The 21,821-nt window shown below is 46.6% G+C and overlaps 1 protein-coding gene across 4 annotated transcripts in view; it reads right to left on the bottom strand.

Annotated features, from left to right (window-relative positions):
* Window positions 1–21,821, bottom strand: part of SH3BP5 (SH3 domain binding protein 5) — a 71,548-nt gene that overhangs the window by 37,736 nt on the left and 11,991 nt on the right. For all 4 annotated transcript variants that reach the window (XM_070238129.1, XM_070238130.1, XM_001917851.5 and 1 more), the window contains one exon: window positions 7,247–7,375. In XM_070238129.1, coding sequence (XP_070094230.1) covers window positions 7,247–7,375 — 129 coding nt within the window. The remainder of the gene's footprint in view (window positions 1–7,246; window positions 7,376–21,821) is intronic.

Here is a 21,821-nt window from a genome sequence, read left to right as displayed (position 1 = left end):
TAAATTAGAAGAAAAAAAATCCCTGATCAAATAAAGAGAATAATAACCCATTCTTGACATATCCTTGAGTTTGTGCCCCATCTTTGCAGAACCTGGGCCTCTCCTTCTCCACTTACAGAGGGTCCTCTGCAGACAAAATCAATGCCTAGAATTTCCCAACAAAGGACGACTACAACACTCTGTTCTTCAATGATTAAAAATCCAGAAGATTATTGGACGCACCTGACCTGTTTCATTTCACTGGAAACATGATTCCCCATCCATTCAAGCCCTCACCACATGACCCGTTCGGACTTAGAGTGCTTTTGATCAGTCAAAAGGTGAGTCAGCCACTCCCTCCTCATCATTTTGATCTGCTGGCACATTTTATCCTCAAGAAGCAAATCAGTACACACTCAACCTGCCTGGGGTCACCCTTCTGTCTTCACCATCTCTGCATCTTCCCCACTTCCTCCCAACCAGCAGAGGTCTGTTTCTTCAACCCATAGGTTTTCGGTGTAGTGGTGTTGTGTTTTTTTTTAAGGGGAGCAGATTCACCATGGAGACACAATGTTTGATAGAAAATACATCTGGAATAATAACAAACCACAGTCTTTTTCTTTGATCCAAATGTTTTACATGCACTAATTTAATACTATGGTAAGTTGCAAAAATGGCTGTAATGCTTTGCAGGTGGGGTTTATTTTTTCCCACCTCTTGAATTTGGACTGGCCGTGTGACTTGCTGTACCCAACAGGACATTAACAAATGTGACACAAGCAGAGGCTTGAAAAGGGCTTGCCCTTTTTGTTCCTGGAATCCCAACACCACGTGAAGAAGCCCACACTAGCCTGACAACATGTGGTCCAGTCACCTCTGACGCCTCAGCTGACAACCAGCTGACTGCTCGACAGGTGAAGCCATCCTCATCTGCCAGCCCCCAGGAGACTCACCAACTGACTGTATACGTTAAGCTCAGCCAAGACTGAGATCAGAAAAACGGCCCAGTAAAATCATGAGCTAAAGAAGTGCTTTAAGCCACTAAGTTTGGAATGGTTTGTTTCGCAGCAAAAGCTAACTGACACACAACTCCATTTCACAGATAAAGAAATTGAGGCACCGAGATTAAGTAAGCTGGAAAGGTCCCACAGCTGCTAAGTGGTGAGCTGAGATTCAAATCCAGGCAATCTGGCTCAGAGGTCAAGCTTTGCCAGTTATCCAAAAGCTAACTCACTCTACAAATTTCAAGTGTTTCCCCACTCACCTGCCTCCCCAAAGGGGATTAAGTGTAGGATGTGAACTTATGGCCCCAGAGACACAACAGGCAACTTTCAGCACTGAAAAACCTTCATTATTGTGCATTTATGCTGCCTTTCAGATTTTCTAACCATTTAAAAATAACAAGAGTTGCCCAAATGTCCATCGATGGATGAATGAATAAACAAAATGTGGTCTACACACACAATGGAATATTATTCAGCCTTAAAAAGGACTGAAATTCTATCACACACAACAACATGGATGAACCTTGAAGACATTACATTAACATAAGCCAGTCACAAAGGACAAACACTGCACGATTCCACTTATATGGGGTACTTAGAGTAGTCAAATTCAGAGAGGCAGAAAGGACAGGAGTCGCCCATGATCCATGGAGGACACGTTCCAAGACCCCCAGAGGATGCCTGAAACTGAGGATAGTACAGAACCTCAGATATACTGTTTTTTCCGACACGTACTCACCTATGATAAAGTTTAATTTATACATTAGGCAGAGTAAGAGATTAACAATAATAACTAATAATAAAATAGAACAATTATGACGATATACCATAAGGAAAGTTATGTGAATGTGGTCTCGCTCTCGAAATATCTTATTGTACCACACTCACTCTTCTTCTTGTGAGGCTATGAGATGATCCAATGCCTATGTGGAGCCATTATTAAGTATAATAAGGGTGACTTGGACACAAGCACCGCGATCCCTCGACAGTCAATCTGATAACCAAGACGGCTACGAAGTGACTAACGGGCGGGCAGCGTATACAGTGTGGATACGCTGGACAAAGAGATGAATCACTACCCAGGAAAGATGGCGTAGGATTTCATCACACTACTCAAACCGGGGCAGAATTTAAAACTTATGAATTGTTTATTTCTGGAGTTTTCCATTTAATTTTTTTGGACCAGGGTTGATCATGGGTAACTGAAACCTCAGAAAGCAAAACTACAGATAAGGGGAAACTATTGTAGAATGGTGGTGGCCAAGGGCTGGGGGAAGTAAGGAAGGGGAGTTACTATTTCATAAGGACAGAGCTTCAGTTTGGGAAAATGAAGACGTTCTGAAGGTGGACAGTGGTGGGGGTTGCACAACAATACGAATGTGTGTAATGCTACTGAATTGTACACATTAAAATGAGGCCAGCCCAGTGGCATAGTGGTTAGGTTCACACGTTCCACCTTGGGGGCCCAGGGTTTATGGGTTCTGATCCCAGGCACAGACCTACACACCATTTATCAATTCATGCTGTGGTGGCGTCCCACATACAAAGTAGAAGAAGATTGGCACAGGTGTTAGCTCAGTGAGAATCTTCCTCAAGCAAAAAAAAGAGGAAGATTGGCAATGGATGTTAGCTCAGGGCCACTCTTCCTCACCAAAAAAATTTTTTTGTAAATGGTTAAAGGGGTAAGTCTTATGTTATATGTAGTTTACCACAATTTTTTAAAAAGGAAAAAAATAACAAGGACTGGGACTGGCCGTGATAAAATGACAGGCACAGGGCTACTGCTGGACCGGTCAGAACCCAGGGAGCAGAGTAAGCAAGAAACACTCTGCCATTCACGTTCACTGAGTCACATGGCTCCACCCCTCAGCAGAGCATCCCCACCACACACTGGAGGCCAGATGGGTGGGCAGAGATGTCAAAGCCGCCTTAAAAACAAGCTCTGGCTCAAGGACAAGAACCCTGAAATAAACCAAAGCTAGTTGCCTGCCCCAGTCCCAGCCTAGGAAACCTGCCATGCTCCACCTCCTGGCAGGGCTTGCACTGGGTTTTCAAGATCACAGAACTGGGTCTGACTCATGGGTGGCAAAATGAGTTGACATCAGGAATAATAAAGCTAATGCAAATTTTCGATGGGCAGACGCAATTTCTACTGGCTCGACAATTACAAACCTTTGTAAATGCTTTACGGAAAACTAAGCTGTAGGAGAGGGTGTTCCACTGAGCCTGGATGCATGGGCATGGGTATTCCAGATGTTCATTATAAAACCAACACTGAAGTATCATCTCTTACTTAAAAAAAAAATAGGAGACATATATCAAATATTTACGGAAGGTATAGGGACTTATTTTCTTCTTTTTATTTTCTACAACAAAAAAATTTAATGAAGCCAAAATGTAAGCTTATGCAAGGATTCCATTGTAGAACACATTATCTCATTTCACCCTAAGGACGACCTCACGAGAGAGCCACAGCTGGAACCATGACAGATTTTTCGTCTGTTCTTCATCGTATAAAAATGAGTTACCCAAAACAAGTCGCCTTATAAGCAAAGATAATTTAAAAGAGTTTTCGTGGGGCTGGTCCCATGGCCGAGTGGTTAGGTTCGCGCGCTCCGCTGCAGGCGGCCCAGTGTTTCGTTGGTTCGAATCCTGGGCGCGGACATGGCACTGCTCGTCAGACCACGCTGAGGCAGCGTCCCACATCCCACAACTAGAAGAACCCACAACGAAGAATACACAACTATGTACCGGGGGGGCTTTGGGGAGAAAAAGGAAAAAAATAAAAATAAAATCTTTAAAAGAGTTTTCGTGATTCAGCTTCTTCCTCATAAATGGGGAAAAGCATGTATATTTTTTCATCTATCCGTCTGAATTGAGATTGCTCACTTTTGCCAATTTCTGTCATAACCTTAACATTATATGATCTGGTTTTGGTGACTGGATTATATAACAACTCACAATGTGAAAAAAAAAACAGTCGCTGAAGGAGATGAGGAAAGTTTTTACGGGATTTATTTGTCCCTATTACTCGATCACCAAAGAGTAATGGGACCATAATTTGGTGATAAAATACAGTCATTTGTGAGAAAATTATGGCTTTTAAGGCACTGCAGTTTAATACATCAGTGTTTCACGGACGAGAGAGGCTAAGGCTCTGCGATCGCAGCATCTCTCAGAGACCACCCCCGCTATACACAGTCAGAGAGGTTTGCAAATATAAAAAGGAAGGGGGCGGGGGGACAAGACCAGAGCAAGAAAACAGGAAGCCCCACTTGGCAGCGGCTGGGGTGGGCCCCACCCCCTTCACCAACAGGAAGGTCAGAGGACGCCGGCGGACAGACTCAGCCACCTGGCCCAAGCCCAGTGGACCCACCATCCACGGAGACGAAATGTGACATCCGGGCCCAGCCTCAGCCTTTGAGCATCCTTCCAGTTCCTCGGCCATAGACCAACAAGGCCCCTTGGGGTTGAAGGGTCACTCGGAACCTTCTCCACCCTCCTTCTTCCCGCCCCACGTGCAGGAAGGCAAGAGTGGAAGGGGAGGGTTTGCAGGAATAAAGCGGGCAGGATTCCCTCAACATTCATCTTGGGCTCTGCCAGCTGAGAGTGAGTCAGTCACCCCCAGGGTCTAGGTACTATCTGATTAGAACTGGTGACTCAGCGGCTTGCCCACAGGACTCAGTAATTGCCCTGACCATTGTCCTTGCTGGCTAAGAGAAGGGATGAGAGGAAAGAGTGACGCCACTATCCACTGCTGCCCAGCAGTGCGACCCTCCCACCCCAGCTCTCTCCTCTTCTCCCATCACAGAGGATTGGGGTACGGAAAAGAAGGAAGAGATGTGAAATCTACTTAGATGTGTCACCGCCAACTGGGGACCCACCCACCAAATTAGATTTGAATCAACCCAACCCAGACAAAGCTGGATTTGCCAGTCGTGTTCCTGTCCCTCTGCTGACCTAGCCACCAGGAAGGAGAGCAGTTGTGAGTAAAGGGGTGATAGAGAGGAAAAGGGGCCAGGAAGAACACCTCGTCCACAGGTGGCCTGTCAACTTCATCATTCTCTCATTTTTTCATTTATTTGTTTGCTCAGTGTTTGAACACCTTCTGTATGCTGGCCTTGCAGACATGGCAATGAACCAACAGACAAAGTTGCCTGTCCTGTGGAGCTTCATGACTGTAAATAAGTAAACAATGAGAAGTCAGACAGTGAGGGGTGCTAGGGAAAAAAAGCAAATCAAGGAACGAGGGCTGGGGGTGGTGGAGATGGCAGGCTGGGAGTTATATTTACATGTTGATCAAGTGACAATCGAGTAGACACCTGAAGGAGATGAGGGCGTAGACCACGCAAATTCCGGGGTGAAGACAACGACAAACAGAACGAGTTCAGAGACTCGAGGTGGAAGCACTCTGACATCAGCACAACCAAAGGACCATCAGCTGATGGACCAGCCTCCAGAGGCCCCTGAACACAAAGGCCCCTTGAGGCAGCTCTGCCCTGAACCTGAGCTCAGGGAACCGGGTAGGCAGGCCACGGCCACAACTCCAGGGGTGCTTTAACAGACCACTCTTACATCATCCAGAGGCACGGGCACATGGACGTCTGTTAATAGATGTTCATGGGCTCAAAAGAATTAGAGGACGATAAACTGAAGTGTTGAAAAGATTTCACGACCTCCTCGGTATTGATCCAATGTTTACATTAAATTAACAAATTTCTCCTCCAACCTAACCCAAACCCTTCACACTGCAATTTTAGGTCAAGAATACTACTGCCCTGGGCTACAGTGGGTGGGACACATCCCCAACTTGGGTGGCACCTTAAAGGATGGTGGCACACAGGCACTTTGAAGGGAGGATGCCTCGGGATTCTGGAGCTTCTGGGAACTGGCGAGGACCTTTTAGAGAAGGGTTTCATCTTCCTGGAAAGCTAGAGGCCTGGGTGGGGCCCAGAGGGAGGTGGAATGGGAGGGAGCTGCTCAGGGCTTGTTGCAGACCAATGAGTAATCGGGACTTTTATGTTGCACAGCCCAGTTCCCCAGGTCAGGGAAGGAGGGGGGTCCAGGCAGCCATTCTGTCCAGGAATAAAGGCAATCTATCTGGCAGGTTCCAACCAGAAAGGGCAGCTCGGAGTTCAGCATGCAAAACCCAAATACACAACCGGAACCTCGGCAGGACCACCAAGCATCCAGGGGCTCCCTGATGAGAAACCGGAGAGGTGCGTGGAGGCAGGGCCACCAGCAGGAACGCTCAAGTCCCAGCCCCCAGCCCTCAAAGGGCCTGATCTTAACATGTTCCTGGATTTCTGGGGCTTAATTTCCAAGGGTTCCACCTCCCATCACCTCCCTTACATTCCCCAACCTCACGCTGCGCACACACAGCAGGTGCTCAAACACCTGTCACTCACTAAACAGCTTCTTACAAGTGGAGACTCCTGGAGGCAGCATCTTTCATTACGTACAACAGGGACAGGAAGGACAATCTGGACCAGCTGCTGAAGCCTGCTTTGGGGGGCAATTCACGCTGAAGAGACACTGAGCGGGAACTCCCGGGCCTGGGCCTGGCACATAGCTGGCACTGGTAAGTGCTGGGGCTCCTTTCCTTCCCCATTCACAGGACCCGGCTATCAGACGCGGGGATGTGACCCAAGCCACACACTGCATCACATTGGTGGTGGTCAAAGGAAGACAAATGCTGAATCCAGAACCAACTTCGACACAGCCCCAGCAACTGCATGACCACAGCCCCCTCTCTGCCACCCCTTTGCTGGTCTTCCTTCCTCACTTGCTTATCTGGGCTCTCAGGACAAAGAACCAACGTTTCAGGAGAAGCAAATAGCTAATTACTCCCAAACCAGTGAGGAGAAAGCAAGGGAGTAAGCACCCCGCTGCCCGACAGCCAGTCACATTCGGAGGGCAGAGGAACAAGCCTGACATTCTGGACACATCCTCCCATCCTCGCAAGCTGGCCCCCTGCCAACTCCAGGGCAAGGCGGCACCCACTCGCAGGGTCACCAAATGCGAGCACCCACACTCTACTAACAGTATCAAGAGCTGGAATGAAGGCCGATTGTTGGGGGAAGGAAAATAAGAGGCCAACTTCAAATGCAGCTCTTTACAAAGTCACGGCCAGTGCACATCACATAGGACTCGCACTTCTACCCTTCAGGGGAGACACGGAAGTCAGGAGTGCACCCAAAACTCCGGCGGGGTGATGGGGTGGCGGGCAGAGACAGGGGAGGAGGTCTGCGGGGCTCTCTTACCTGCCTCGCCACCTTCCGCGCCTCCCAGTAGGGCTTCGAGTCTTCCACGGCTTTGCCAATTTTCTTCACCAGTTCGTCCAGTTTCACTGTTGCTTCAACCAGAACAGAGCGGAACTTCTGACGAGCGTCCTGCAGCCAGGGGAAATCAAGGAAACAGAGTTCAGGCTTAAGAAGGCATCTGCGAGGCTCTGCCGTACCCAATGACAAACACCAAGCAGGGCCTCCACACAACCTACAAGCCCCTAATTTCTGACCTTCACAAGACAGTGTCCACAGCAGCACCGTCGAAAAGAACCTTCTGTGATGCTGGCAGTGTTCCTTTATCTGCTCTGTCAGTACGGTAGCCAGGAGCCACACACGGCTACTGAGCACTTGAAACTGGCTTGTGAGACTGAGGAAATGAGTTTTAATTTACTTTAATTAAATATAAATTAAAAAGTAAATGTGGCTAACAGCTACTATATTGAACAGTGCGGGTTAGATTGAAAAGCTCTGTCCAGGTCCTAAAGGGAAGATGTCCAGTCTAGCCAGCCCGGGCAGCTTCAGTCCATAATGATGGCATCATTTCCTACACTCCCATGAAGGCCTCAAACATGTGATGCGGTCACTATTAAACAGAGTGCAAATTTCCCACGTGCCAGACCCTGTGCTGGGCCTCGGGCTTTATCCCTGCCTTCAGGGTACTTCTAAGTCTGATGGGTAAAGCAGGCATTTACAGCCCATTCCGGAAAAGTCAGTGCCAGGATGGCAATGGTCCAGGTGCCACGGAACCCAGCGGCAGAGAAACTCACCAGGCCAGCTAAGACAGGAGTTTACTGGGAGACTCATGGAAAACTTCCAGATAGAGAACAGCTACACAGAAGCCTGAAGCACGAAGGCACTTGAGGGAGGGAGAGGAAACGCTGAGGTCCCAAGCAGGCAGCAGAGGCACGCTCAGCCAGAAGGGAGAGGGAGTGGCAAGGAATCAAAGGAAGCTGGAAGTCTGGAATGTGGAGAATGGCAAGAGATCTAAGGGTGGCCGCCCATCCTCGACATAGCCACTAGCAACTTGGGCCTCCATAAGAATTTGGAAGAATGGAGCTGACAGGTGGGCCACGCCAGACTTAACCACAGGGTGAAAATCAAGAAACCAGACCCATGGATGTCACAAAGAGGAAAAAAAAATTAAAAGAAGAAATTCACTCCTAGGTGTAGGAGGACATAGTGGAGGGTGGGATCAGGACTTCACAGACCTCACATCCCCTCAACTCCTTTTCCCTTTGGCATTTGCCTGAGGCCACCACACCTCAGGGGGTGTGTGGGTGCATTTGAGAGAGGGGAAATGGACATTCAGAGACAGAACAACACATGATCACCAGCTGCGGGGGCTGCCCCAAAACCCAACAGCCCACCTGCTGGTAAAACACGTGGGTTCCATTGGCTGTAAACGGCCTGCCTCACCAGTAACTATCTGAAAACTATTTCTAAACATCAAATTGTAGGGGCCTCTTGGGCCAACGGAATGGCTCATGGGGATGAAGGAGGCTCTGATCACTTCTAATTTCATTCCCCTGTCATACTGTGCCATGGGCTTGCTAGATGGGTTTGAAATGACGCCAGCACTGCAGCATACGAGGAGACAGCCTTTGCCTTGTATGAGAGTTTCTCAGCTCCTGAGCCCCAGCTTACTTCTGACACAGCCTTGGTCCCTCCCCCCAGCCCTGCATCACCATCACCATCATCACCAACACCATCATCATCTTCTTAATTTTCTCTCCTCCTCTCCTATCTGGCCAGGCCTGCAGCAACCTGCTACAGCTTCTAAAGACAGAGAACAAGACTAGGCTTTTTCTCCACAGGAAATGCCGCAGATGCAAGAGGGCAGCCCAGGGACTAGCAAAGCCCCACTGAGCTGCTGTTGGACTTGACGTCCAATACATGGGAGGCAGCATGTTGCCTAAAGCCTGGGATTTTTATCAGAGAGATGGATCCAGTCCTGTTAACCTCTGTGAGACTCTAATCAGAGAACTTCTTTAAGAATCATTGTTATTATCTATAAAATAGTTACTTTCCATCTCATAGGGAGGGCTGTTGGAAGAATCAAGGAGAATGCAAATGTAAAACAGCTGATAGTTCCTGGGCATACAGTAGATGCTCAATAAATGCACACAATGTTCCCCCTCCGGAAAAAAAGATCCATGAATGATCCTATTCAGAAACACCAAAGGGGTCTCTCTGAGGCAGGAGTAGCTGAGGTGATGGACATAATAACCTGTTACACTGTGTGGGTGGCTGCTTTGCAAATGTACTCGCACGCATGACCGAATCCTTACAGCCACCACCCTGGTGGAGGCAGCACCAGGGCCCCATGTCCAAACCACACATGGGAAAACAGGGCCAAATCAGTCAGTGGGTGACCCAGGGCAGGTCACATCAGCACCTTGGGCCTCCTCTGGACTACGAGAACTGGGTCCCAAACCAGTGGCCTATGGGCCATTTGGCTGAGTCCCTTTGCCTGCATGCTGCGTACTAAATGTCAGAAAAATCCAGATTTTTTTTTTAAATGTGGGGATTCTCAAATTTCTCATTAAAAAAACATCAGATGATCTGGCAACACTGAGCCCCCGTCCCTACCTGGCAACCATTGGCTAGAAGTGGAGTAGAAGATGCCCCCCTAGACACAGATGACCCTTTCCAGTCCTCACTGCCCCTGCGCCTGACTCCCCACCTGGCCCCCCGACGGCTTCACTCAGTAGGTTCCCTGCCCAGCCCCTGAAGACATTCGATTTGCCAAGAGCTCTTCCAGGCACTGGAGAATACAACCCACCCCCTCTGCCTTTGTGAGAAAGAAGGATGCAGAGCACAGAGGGGCAACTTACTAAGTGGCAGACACTATCACAAATGCTTTCATTCCATCAATCTTGCAATTGCTAACAACCTGATCAGGTAGGTGCCATTGTTGTTGTTCACATTTTACAAAGAGAATATAGAGAGAATGAGGCACAGAGAGTGCAGGTAACTCACCCAAGGTCACTGACCTGGGAAATGGCAGAGCCAAGATTTAAACTCAAGTGCTAAATAAGTACAACACAGTGTGATACGTACAAAGACCTCAGTATACACACTGTGCAACAGACACACACCTGGGCAGGCCACCCAAAGCAAGTGTCATCCAGGCCTTGAAGAAAGGGGGTCTGCACCAGACAGAGAAGGGGGCATTCGACACTGAAAAACTAGCATGAGCAAAGAGTGGCAGGTGGAAGGGCTGGTGGGGGCTGGAGCAAGGAAGGGCATGTGCGCCATATTAGGGCATTTCAACTTTATCCCATGCACAATCGGGAGACATGATGGATTTTTTTTTTCCTCATATATAAGTTTCAATTTACTTCCCACGCACCCTTTGTCAGAAATAACTGAAGAACGCATTCTACCACAAAAAGGAAAAGTAATCATAGTTTGCTAGATAGCTCCACCGTGAACAGCACTTACACAGCTCTAATAGCGTAAATAGCAAATACTGACTCCAATATAATTCTGTCCGGAGGAAGGGTTGGGAAAAGTGGGTGTGTGGTGGGGACAGAGGGAGGAAAGAGACTAAAATTTCATCTTATCTAGTGGAATGTGGCAGATAACTAAAATCGAAAAATCAAGTAAACACACAAAGCCTACTATTTAAAGTCATAAAAGTAAATACCTAAATAGTCAGCTAAGATATGTTAAACTGATTAAACGGCCCCTAAGGGAGAAAAAATGGGGGTGGGGGAGGATGAGATGCTATAGGGGTTTTGTTTTCTTTTTTCTTTTTCCTTTTTTAATGGTAGTAAAATACTATGGTGGATTTTTAAGCAGAGACATGACCTGATCAGATCTGGGTTTTCCCAGAGTGGGCTGGGCCCTGCAGGAGATTCTGGCGGATAGATTCAGGGCCCACTAGCCTGGTTAAGTGTGCGACCATCAAAGGGTACTGAACCCAAGAGACTCGATTTGTGTTTCCCTCTACAAATGAGGCTATGTTGCCTGGGATGATGATGCACAACTGGCTGACATCCAACCACCAACAAGCCTATTCATCCAAGATGTGTTAAAAGCTAAACACAAAGCCGGCCTTCTCCCAGATAAGATAAAGCAGACCCAGTTCTTCTACCATTCCACAAAATCAGAGCTACTTGAGCAACAATCTCCACAAACATTGGGGTGTGGGAGCCCACAAGCCAAAATCTTTCCTGCCCGCCCAGTGTAACAGCCCTGATTGTCATGGGTCTCACCCTGGTCCCAGAAGTGGTCATGTGACCCAAGCCTGGCAATCAGATGTGGATACACCTAGCCTTGGTGACTGTTGAGGAAGGGCATGTGACTCATCAGACCTCATTCTAGGACTTTTCTGAAACTCTTAGAAAGAGGACTTTTTTCCACTGAGATGGCCGAGAGGATGAAATGAAAGCCTGGAGCAGATAGCAGCCATCTTGGCACAAAGAGGGGAGGACCTGACAGAGAGGGAGGGAGGGAAGGAGGAAGAAAGGGAGAGAAGAGAGAGGGAGGGGGGAGGAAGGCCAAGCGACACTTTGAGCTTCTGGGCCTACCGATGCTTCACAGTCTAACCCTATATTCCACCTCCTTGGAGCCACAATAGCATACCCACCCTCCCCCAAACAGTCACCATTGCTTTTTGTGTTATGTTAGTTGGAACTGAATTTCTGTCACTTGCAATTGAATTAAGCCTTAAGAAAAAAGTGCCTTATGGCAGTCATATTAATTCCAAACATTCCATATCATGGCAAAGCACTGGAATTAAATATGGTCAACTGTCGAAGGGCTTCTATCCTTGACAAGGAAGCCATGTTTATAAAGAACAGAGTCCGTGGAACCTAATTCAACCTAACCTTTATAAAGCATTTCTTTAAATCTATCTTAATGCCAGTTTGCCACATCCTAAAGCCAGCTTGTCTCACTGAACTTGTGCTTCTGCCTTATTTCCTAGTTCGAGGAGAGATCCCACCGTGGTTCTTCATCTCCTACAACTACAGGCAAATGTGTCTCCCAAGATCAGAGTGGGCGTTGCTTCCAGAATGTCCAGAGAGGAGAGAGAGCTGACTGTTCTCCCCGCGGTCAACGACCCTTGGAGGGACGCAGTCAGAAGTACAAACTCCTCTCAGGGGAATGAGCAGACCTGTCTGTCACCAGTCAAGAAAAACAAGCCATTTCCCAGCCAGGGCTGTTTACCACGTAACTTTCTAGATCAGCATTTGAAGGAGTTCTAAAAAGGGCTCTCTCTCCTTGGATGGGGCCTCAGATCTTCAAATCTGAAAACTGTGTCACATCCATTAGGTGACTCAGACTGCTGGCAATTTATTCAAGCAAAGAATTGCTGAGGGTGGCAGAGTCTCCCTGTTTGAATGTCAGTGTGTCAAAAATACAGCCCTGTATCAAGTAAGAACTCCAGCTAAACCAAACCAGCCAGCACCGGCGAGCCTGGGAAACAGCTTGTAGGCTGAGAATGGTGGCCTTCCCCCTCCACAGAGGTGTCCCCAGAACCGAGGGAGATTAAGATGGGACATCAGTTTTTAAAAATCACTGCCCTACAAATTAAAGAAGATACCATATTTCAAAAGATCCTTAGTAATGCCATTTATAAACACCCGCTGTCTGTTTGTAAAAAGATTTCACAGGCGTTATCTGAGCTTCACAATGACCCTGCGAGGCGGGTTCAGCAAGAATCACCGTCCTCTGGCTACACATAAGAGAACTCGGCCCAGGGCTGAAGGGCTGCTTGGCCTGAGGAGAGGAAGCGAGTGTCAGACTTCAGACAAAAGCACAGACCTTTAGTCCAATGTGCGTTTCGCTTTACCACAGGTTCTCAAAGTGTGGTCCCAGGGACCATGGGGGGAGGGAGGGGGAGGGGCGCCTGTGACTTTTCCTGGGAGCCTGCAAGGTCAAAACCATTTTTGTAATCAAGTTTGACTTATCTGCTTTTTCACTGTCATTGTCTCCTAAGCGTTCAGTGGAGTTTTCCGGAGACTATTTGCTATGAGATATTGTAAGAGATGAAGTGCGGGAGCACATATGAGAATCCAGCTCTTCTACTGAGCCAGACATAAAAGAGACTTGCAAAAACACATAAAATGATTCTTTCTTTTCATGAATTTTCTTTGTTTGGGAAGACGGTTATTTTTCTTAAAATGTATTATTTATGTTGACATGTAATCGGTTTATTATTGTCATTTTTTTTTTAAAGATTTTATTTTTTTTTCCTTTTTCTCCCCAAAGCCCCCCAGTACATAGTTGTATATTCTTCACTGTGGGTCCTTCTAGTTGTGGCATGTGGGACGCTGCCTCAGCGTGGTTTGATGAGCAGCGCCATGTCCGCGCCCAGGATCCGAACCAACGAAACACTGGGCCGCCTGCAGTGGAGCGCGGGAACTTAACCACTCGGCCACGGGGCCAGCCCCTATTATTGTCATTTTTAATGAATTAATGCAAGTTTTTAAAACTTCCTAGTTTTAATTTCTAACATGGCAAATAATGATACTACCCACAAAAAGAAAAGCCCTCTGAGGTACTCAGTGATCGTAGTGTAGAGGGAACCTGAGGTCAAAGAGCATCGGGTCTGCTGCTGGCACCAAGCCACACCCCGCCCCTCGGGCCTGGCCCGCAAAGACCCCTCTCAAGCAAGAAACACTCGTGTATTTTCCATAACAGTAAAGCAGTTATTCCTTCTCAGATCTTTCTTTAATCCTCTGATTCTGTCCAGGAGAAAGCCTCCATCTGGTGCTATGACTTCATAGCACCTTCAGCACCTCCTCAAGAAATGGGAGCTAGGCCAGACTCAGGGCCTTCCACAGAGAGGGAAATCTGCTAGAATTTGATAAGCAAACAACAAATCCACTGGAAACAAAATAACATTGCTTTGAAAGTCACAAAGCTGTGCTCTTATGAGCAGGGCACTTTCCTATATATATTACTCTCTGATAAAAGGCTTGCTTTAAAAACATGTATTTCCCTTTGATGTTTTTCCACTTATAGTCATGAAGTCTCCTTTTCAAACAAACTGAGGTAAAAACGTGAATCAATTTAAAGGAGAATATGGAATAAATACCACATACACAACTAGGATAAGGCAAAAACTACAACAGCAGCAGAACAACTAGAGTTAAGGAAGCACTGCCCTAGAACGATCGTAAAATCTCTGTTAGCAGAAACATTCTAGAATCACAAGATGAGAAGCACCACTGGAAACATTCTGACTTACTGAACAGTTATAAGTCCGTGAAATGTTTTCAGGCTTACTACAAATCATGTTTCCTTTTCACCCATCCATTCTATTCTTTAAGAGCACTTGTGGCAGCTACTAAAACACACAAAGAAACCACTTTAAACGGTGCTTGGGTGAAAAGGAGTATGTGCTCTCCAGTGCCATCTGAGAGAACTTTCTGCAATAATGGAGATGCTCTACATACATCTGTGCTGTCTAATACAGAGGCCACTGGCCACATGTGGCTAAATGAAAACTTGAAATGTGGCCAGTGCAACTAACTGGATTTTTTATTAAAGTTTTTAAATTAATTTAAACAGCCACATGTGGCTAGTGGCTGCCATATTGGACAGCACAGATCTGGCTCCCAGACCCTGGATCGCACGCCACTTTGAGAGACCACGCCACACTCCCTGGACCCCCACAGCTGCCTTCTCTCCCTGCCTCTGTGGGGTTTTTCTTCCCTCAGCTCCACCTTCCCCAGGGAGAGCTCTCATAGCCCCGTGAGGAGAGCCAGGACAGCTGATGTCACCTTCAGGAATTTTGCAGCAGAGGCAAAACTGGAAAGACTGTGCCCCAGGATGGAGCTGGGGCCCAGGGAGCCAAACCAGAAAGATGGACGTCCAAGGACACAGGAGCCGGGAGGACGCTGAGGCAGAGAAGGGGGTGGGAGAGGGCAGAAGACCATCAGGGAGCTGGAGCCAGCCCCACCACTGCACAGGCCCAACTGCACACCAGCAAGGTGCATCCAACCAGAAGAACCTGGTGAAAACAGCTCCAAAGGGATGGAAGCATGTATGGAAAAGAAAGAAAGGAGAAGAAAATAACAGGACCTTCAAGATGGAAGAAGTCAGAATCACTGTTGGAGACCAGGCACCCAACTCCCCTCCCTTCTGACTCCTTCTCTTTTCCACCTGAGGCCCGACTTCTGTAGCAGAGGCCTCCTGGGGTGTCTGGCAAACCCACCACCTCCTTTTATGGGGAGCGTCCCCCACACACCAGGCATAACCTCGCTGCCATGTCTCTGACATATACAAGATCTTCTCTCAGAGAACAGAACAGAGGAGGCCGGAGGAGGGAGAGACAGACAACGACAGAGAGGACAGAGGGAGAAGAAAGCAAATAACAGAACACCAGGAGGGGCTGGGGGAGATGGTCTGTGCTCCTGATCTAACCCTGCAGCTACATGGCCAGATAACTTATCAATCAAACCAAGGCACTTTGAGAGAGAGCGGGGGCACTACTAATAATTCTGCTGAGACAACAGGTGTGAACCAAGACTGTCGGAGCAAACTGGGATGTCTGCTCTCCCTAGGCTTAACGCCGTATGATGCTTCCCTCTCTCGGCTTCCCTGAAAGGCTGCTTCAACCTTTCAGAAAATCCTCCCTTTTGCTGAAGCTGTTTGAGTGGCTGTGGGACAGAGTGTAGGGAATTCTAATCCCAGCTTGGGCACTGCCCCAGCTCCAGGCCCTATGCAGCTCGACAGCCTTGGTGACAAGGCCAGACCCTGTTTTCTCTTTCCACAGCAGCACACCATCTGTCCTGGTTCTGAACCACCAAGAAGGAAAAAAAGGAAAGTAAGAAAAGATGGTGGTCAATATGGTTTCCTGCTGCAAGGTTTCCTCTTCTGAGGTTAACAAAGCTCTGGGAGCTTTTTTTAGGCCTAAGTGGAACCAAGTTCCTCCTAGGCAGAAGGGCTCTGGTTTAGAGTTCTTGTTTGACTCCAGAATGTTCCCAGACAAGCAGGCGAGCACCCAGTCCCATCTCCCAGAACATCGCAGCCGCCACAGCTGTCCGGCTGGATTCGACCACACAGCCTCCTTTGAAGCTCTGGCCAACGTCAAGATTCCACAGCCAAGGGAGGCACTGCCATTTGGAGACTGAGTCAAGGCAGCTGGCATGTCTAGGAATGAGGAAAAGCTTTTTTTTTTTTTTTTTTTAACTTTTTTTAATTTAAAATAATTGTAGACTTGGGAAAAAATGAGGGTAAGATGCAGACATGATGCCCCTTTACCCTGAAATCCTTCAGCACATTTTTCCTAAAGATGAGGACATTCTCTTCCATAACCAGAGCACAACGACCAAAATCAGAAAATTAACATTGATACAATGCTATTAACCTGGTCTATGACTTTATTCAAATTGCATCAACTGTCCCCCTAATGTCCTTTATAGTAAAGGAAAAAAAATCTTTTTCCTGGTCCAGGATCCAAACCAGGATTCATGTTTCCATTTAGGTGTCATCTCTCTCTAGTCTCCTTCAATCTGGAACAGTTCTTCAGCCTTTCTTTGTCTTTCACAGCCTCGATATTTTTGAATAACATGAGCCAGTTATTTTGTAGAATGTCAATTTGGAAAAGACTCAATTTCAATTCATCTTTTTTGTTGATGTTACATAGGCACGCATCACCGGAATGGAATTTAACCAATTATAAAAAATACATTTAAATAGCCCACGGTCACAGGGACAACTAAGGAAAAAAACCCAATAGTCCTTTAACCCTACAAGGCCCTGGAGGAGGGACTGAAGTTACATAACAATCACACACACACACACACACACACACACACACACACACACACACAGAGCTAGAAAGACTGACAGGACCCAGTGCTTTTTCATTCACGGCCAAACACATGTTTTTAAATCCAGAGGAATCTTTGTCAGAGGAGAGAGAACTGCTGAAACCACAGCATTTTACTGAGTTCAACCACAAGTGAACCATTTCTATGTTTATGCCAAGAGGCTTATTTTAACATAACATATTTCCTCAACCTCAAGACCACTTTTTCCAAAAATTTGCAAATATTACTTTTTAGATAAATTAAACAATTGATATGCACATTTATCAGAGGTAGTGTTTCAACCACCACTCAAGTTGTTATGCAAGACAAGGTCCATTTTATAAGTAACATGAGTTTAAAATCAGGGCAATATGGTGAGTTCACGGCCCACCCTCGGAAAGCTCTAGAGACCATGTAGTGCAGCCTCTGTTGGAAGCTGCATCCACCCACCACAGTCTTCCAGGCAGCGGGCTGTCTCCCTTCTTTTGGATAACCTTCCTCATGACTGCACCGCATCAGAATGCAAAGAAAGGAGAGCATAAGATGCAAAAGAACCAAAGTCAAGACCCACTGCTATAACTTTAGAGACACAGAAGAACCCACCAGAACAAACAGCTAAAAACATTTTAAGTAATTGCTTCCAGGAATAGAACTGGGGGTGGGAAGGACTGAGGCAGAGAACTTTTCATTAAAACTTTTCACGGGTTTTTCCTTATGTGCAACTATTGCTTCAATAAAAATAAAATTTTAAGTCTACTGCAGCATAGATTGACCAAAGAGCTTTTGCATTTCCCTGTCATCAGGACTGAAGGTGATTCATAATTCCTTCAGCACATGGCTAGATCAAAACCAAAATCTCAGTCATACAACAAGAAGGCTGGAAAAGACTTTGCCCATCACTTAGCTCTGATGCTCCCGTTTCACAGATGAGGCAACTGAAGCCTCAGGAGGTAAAGTTCCCCTCTCAAGGAAGTATACCTGGTGAGTGTCAGGGCAAAGACTGAAAACCCCGTCCCTTAAGTCCTAGACCAGAGTTCTTTCATCCCACCAGCCTCAGTGGGCACCTCAGAACATGTATCCTCCACACCCACAAACACGCATCCCAAAACTATTTAAGGGCATGGGCTCCAGCCCCAGACTCCTGGCTTCCAATCTTGGCTCCCCACTCACTGGCCACATGACCTGGGGGAACTGATTCCATCATTCAGTGCCTCTGTTTCTCATCAATGTCCTCAAGAGCTGTTGTGAGAATTAACAAGATAAACCACATAAAGCATCTAGCACAATACTTAGCATATAATAAGCTTTCAATAAATAGTAGCAATTTTTACACAGGTGCCATTATTCAATAAACGGCAAAGGGTTGAAAGGAAAGGACCACCGTTTGCTGAACATTGTATGCTAGGTACCGTGCTAGCCATTTTATGAATATCACCTTATTTAATCCTTAACAGCCCTGCAAGAGACATATTGCCCTTCCCATTTTAGAGAGAAGGAAAATTAAAACCCAGAAAAGCTAAAAACCTTGCCAAGGCTACACAGCCTATTAAGGCAGAGAGAGAATTCAAATCCAGTTGTCCTGAACTCCCAAGCCCACGCTCTTCCTCCATCACATGCTTTGTAGTTTAAGTTTTCCTATGCTTTTTTGAGCCCATGTTTTATAACATTAAGGCCTGCATCAAGAAGCTCCAACTTGGGGAGTAGATCCAATTTCTAGCACACGCATGCAATACCAAGATTCTCTTTCCCCAGTGGAGATGCTAGCAAAACCAGTGGAAAGAAAGGAGGATGTCAAGAGCTGCCCAAGAAGCTTTAGAACATTCCCCCTGAATTTATAAAGTGTCCACCCAGCTATTGCACTTTGGCGTCCAGCCTCCACTAATTTTTTTCAAATTGAAGCCATGACATCATTTGCTCTCAGACAAAATTTTTAAGAAACGGGCAAAGTATAAGGGTCACCGGGAGTGCAAACCAAAGTCCTTTTTTTGCTGGCTGGTTAACCATTAGAGCAACTCAAGAAGGCACTGTGACATGTGGCTGTTTGTGAAGTGAAGGAAAAACGGATGCCCTGCAGGTCTCAAAACAAGTCACTGTCTCTACATCACCACCATGAGAGTGGCACTTTTAAAATTTGGCTCAACATTCTTCAGCACCCACCCATCCTGCTCCCACCAAGAGAGGGAGTCTGTGTCCCCTCCTCTTGAACCTGTGACTGTTGGACCAATAGAATACGAGAGAAGTGCTGCTATGGAACTTGCAAGGCTCGAGTAGAAAAGGCTGCGATGCTTCCACCCGGCCAACTTGGGACACTCTCTGTGGGGGAAGCCAGACACCATAAGGAGGTCAGAGTACCTGAGACCCCCATGCTGGAAAGGTCAGATGTCAGCACTCTGGTGGACAACCCCAACTGACCTCCCAGCCAGGAGCCAGTGTCTACTGCCACACATGGGAGCGCGCCTCCTTGGGCGTCCAGTCCAGCTGAGCCTTCAGATGACCACAGCCCCAGCTGACATTCGATTCCAACCACATGAGACTCCTCAAGCAAGAACCACCCAGCTGAGCCCGCTCCAGATTCTGACCCACAAATCATGGGCAAAATAAAGCAGTCGTTTTAAGCTACTACGTTTTGGGGTAATTTGTTAGGTAGAAATAGTAACTAGAACAATGAGGAAGGACAACACCCCCATTTCATCCCTTCTTTCAATAAAGCCAAAAACCCAGGAATAGAGCATTAAAGCTGTAGGCTTCAAATCTATCAGAATGAAGCTGAATCCTTTTGCATGCTGGCAACAAAAGGGTAGGGTGGATGAAGACAACCAAACCCCATACATCACGCTGCGGCTGCGTTTGATGGCAAACAATAAAAGAGTTTACATTAAGCGGGCTCGGCTGCGGTTATCATAAACAGCGGATGCTCCTCTCATTGTCTCCCCACCAGCAATTTCTTTCTGTCAGAGCAAACATTAATATCTCTTAGATAATCCAGCACAACACAGCAAAGGAAAAATCAGGCAAGAATAGAACAAAATTTTTTTCCATCTTCCTTTACGGAAATGAAAGAAGCTGATTCTGAGCTCTCTAAGAGCTGCTTTGCAAATTATCATGAGACCCTTGGTTAAAATGCATTGCATAAAAGTGATGCAGTCTTTACTGCTGGAAACATCTATGTGGCCGTAGGCAGATTAAGTAACTCTCAAAGGAGAGGGCTGGGCAAAGACAACCGGGATGCCTGCCAAAGGATGAGGTTCAATAGATGTTTAATTCGTCCAGCCAAAACACACATCCACACCCCTGACTCCATTAAAAGTCCTTACAATAAATGCTCAGAAGGAAAAGTAACAGCTTCATATTAAAAGGCCACAGTCCACAGAGACACAGTGCTCTGCCAACTTGTGGGTTTGACAAGTCTAACAACCACTGGGGCAGCAATGAATCCATCAACCCCCATGGCCCGTCTTCTTTCGAGGTGGGGACACCCGTGGACCCCTCAGAGTCAGACGAAAGGCATCTTGGATAAACTTGGGATTTCTATCATGTCACTGTACAAATGTTTGCTTGCCCTACACTAGCAAGCACCAACATGCCTCTGATGGGTTCCAGCTGAGGGGCCGGGAAAGTTTACGTATTATCTCACTAGTCTTTACAGCTTAGGAGGAAGAGAGTCAATTTTTTTAAGGCAATAGAGTCCATTTCAATATTAGATAGCTACTTCTATGTTCTAGCCAACAGTCCATACTAGTATCCTTCAGCTGACGTGGCTACAGTGAACGACGTTGCAAGAGAGCCTATATGGGCCCACTAGTCTTTATACATTTAGAAATGATACTAATACTCAAATACATACAGCAACTAAGTTTGAATTGAATATCTAAATAGTCTTTTTTTTTCTTTTTAAAGATAGGCACCTGAGCTAACAACTGTTGCGAATCTTCATTTTTTTTTTTTCCTTCTCCCCAAAGTCCCCTAGTACATAGTTGTATATTCTAGTTGTAGGCTCTGATTGTGCTATGTGGGACGCTGCCTCAGCATGGCCTGATGAGCGATGCCATGTCTGGGCCCAGGATCCGAACCGGCGAAACCCTGGGCTGCCAAAGCAGAGCATGCGAACTTAACCTCTCAGCCACGGGGCCGGCCCCTCTAAATAGTCTTAATATTTGGAATATTTTCCACTACTATATCTGCGTGATTTTTTTTGTCCTTTATAAATAAGTGTATAAATGAGGGTTTCTTGGTAGACAATCCTAAAATGCCTTGAAAGTGCTTTTCAGCCCTCCACGAATTACCACAATGAGAGCTTAACAATACAGTAATTCACCAAGCAAACCCACCAACATCACGGTTTACTACAATTACGGCAGGGACTACCAATCTGAACATTTTTTCCCACCAGCCTTCATAGTTCCTAAAATTCCTTCCACAGAAATTTATTTCTTTGACTCATAAAGGCGTCTTTTTATAAATAATGCTTCTTTCTCCACCCCCATCCCCGGCTTATGAAAATGATAAAATATGGCCATTGTAAATAACTCAGAAAACACCAAGAAATGAAAAATAAAAATCACCAGCATTCTTTTTTTTGAGGAAGATTAGCACTGAGCTAACTACCGCCAATCCTCTTTTTTGCCGAGGAAGACTGGTCCTGAGCTAACATCCATGCCCATCTTCCTCTGCTTCATACGTGAGGTGCCTACCACAGCATGGATTGCCAAGCAGTAGTGCCATGTTCACACCTGGGATCTGAACCGGCGAACCCCAGGCTGCCAAGAAGCAGAATGTGCTAA

Source organism: Equus caballus, chromosome 16, assembly GCF_041296265.1.
Source record: "Equus caballus isolate H_3958 breed thoroughbred chromosome 16, TB-T2T, whole genome shotgun sequence".
Classification (NCBI taxonomy): Eukaryota; Metazoa; Chordata; class Mammalia; order Perissodactyla; family Equidae; genus Equus; species Equus caballus.
This window is presented reverse-complemented; position numbering and strand designations above follow the sequence as displayed.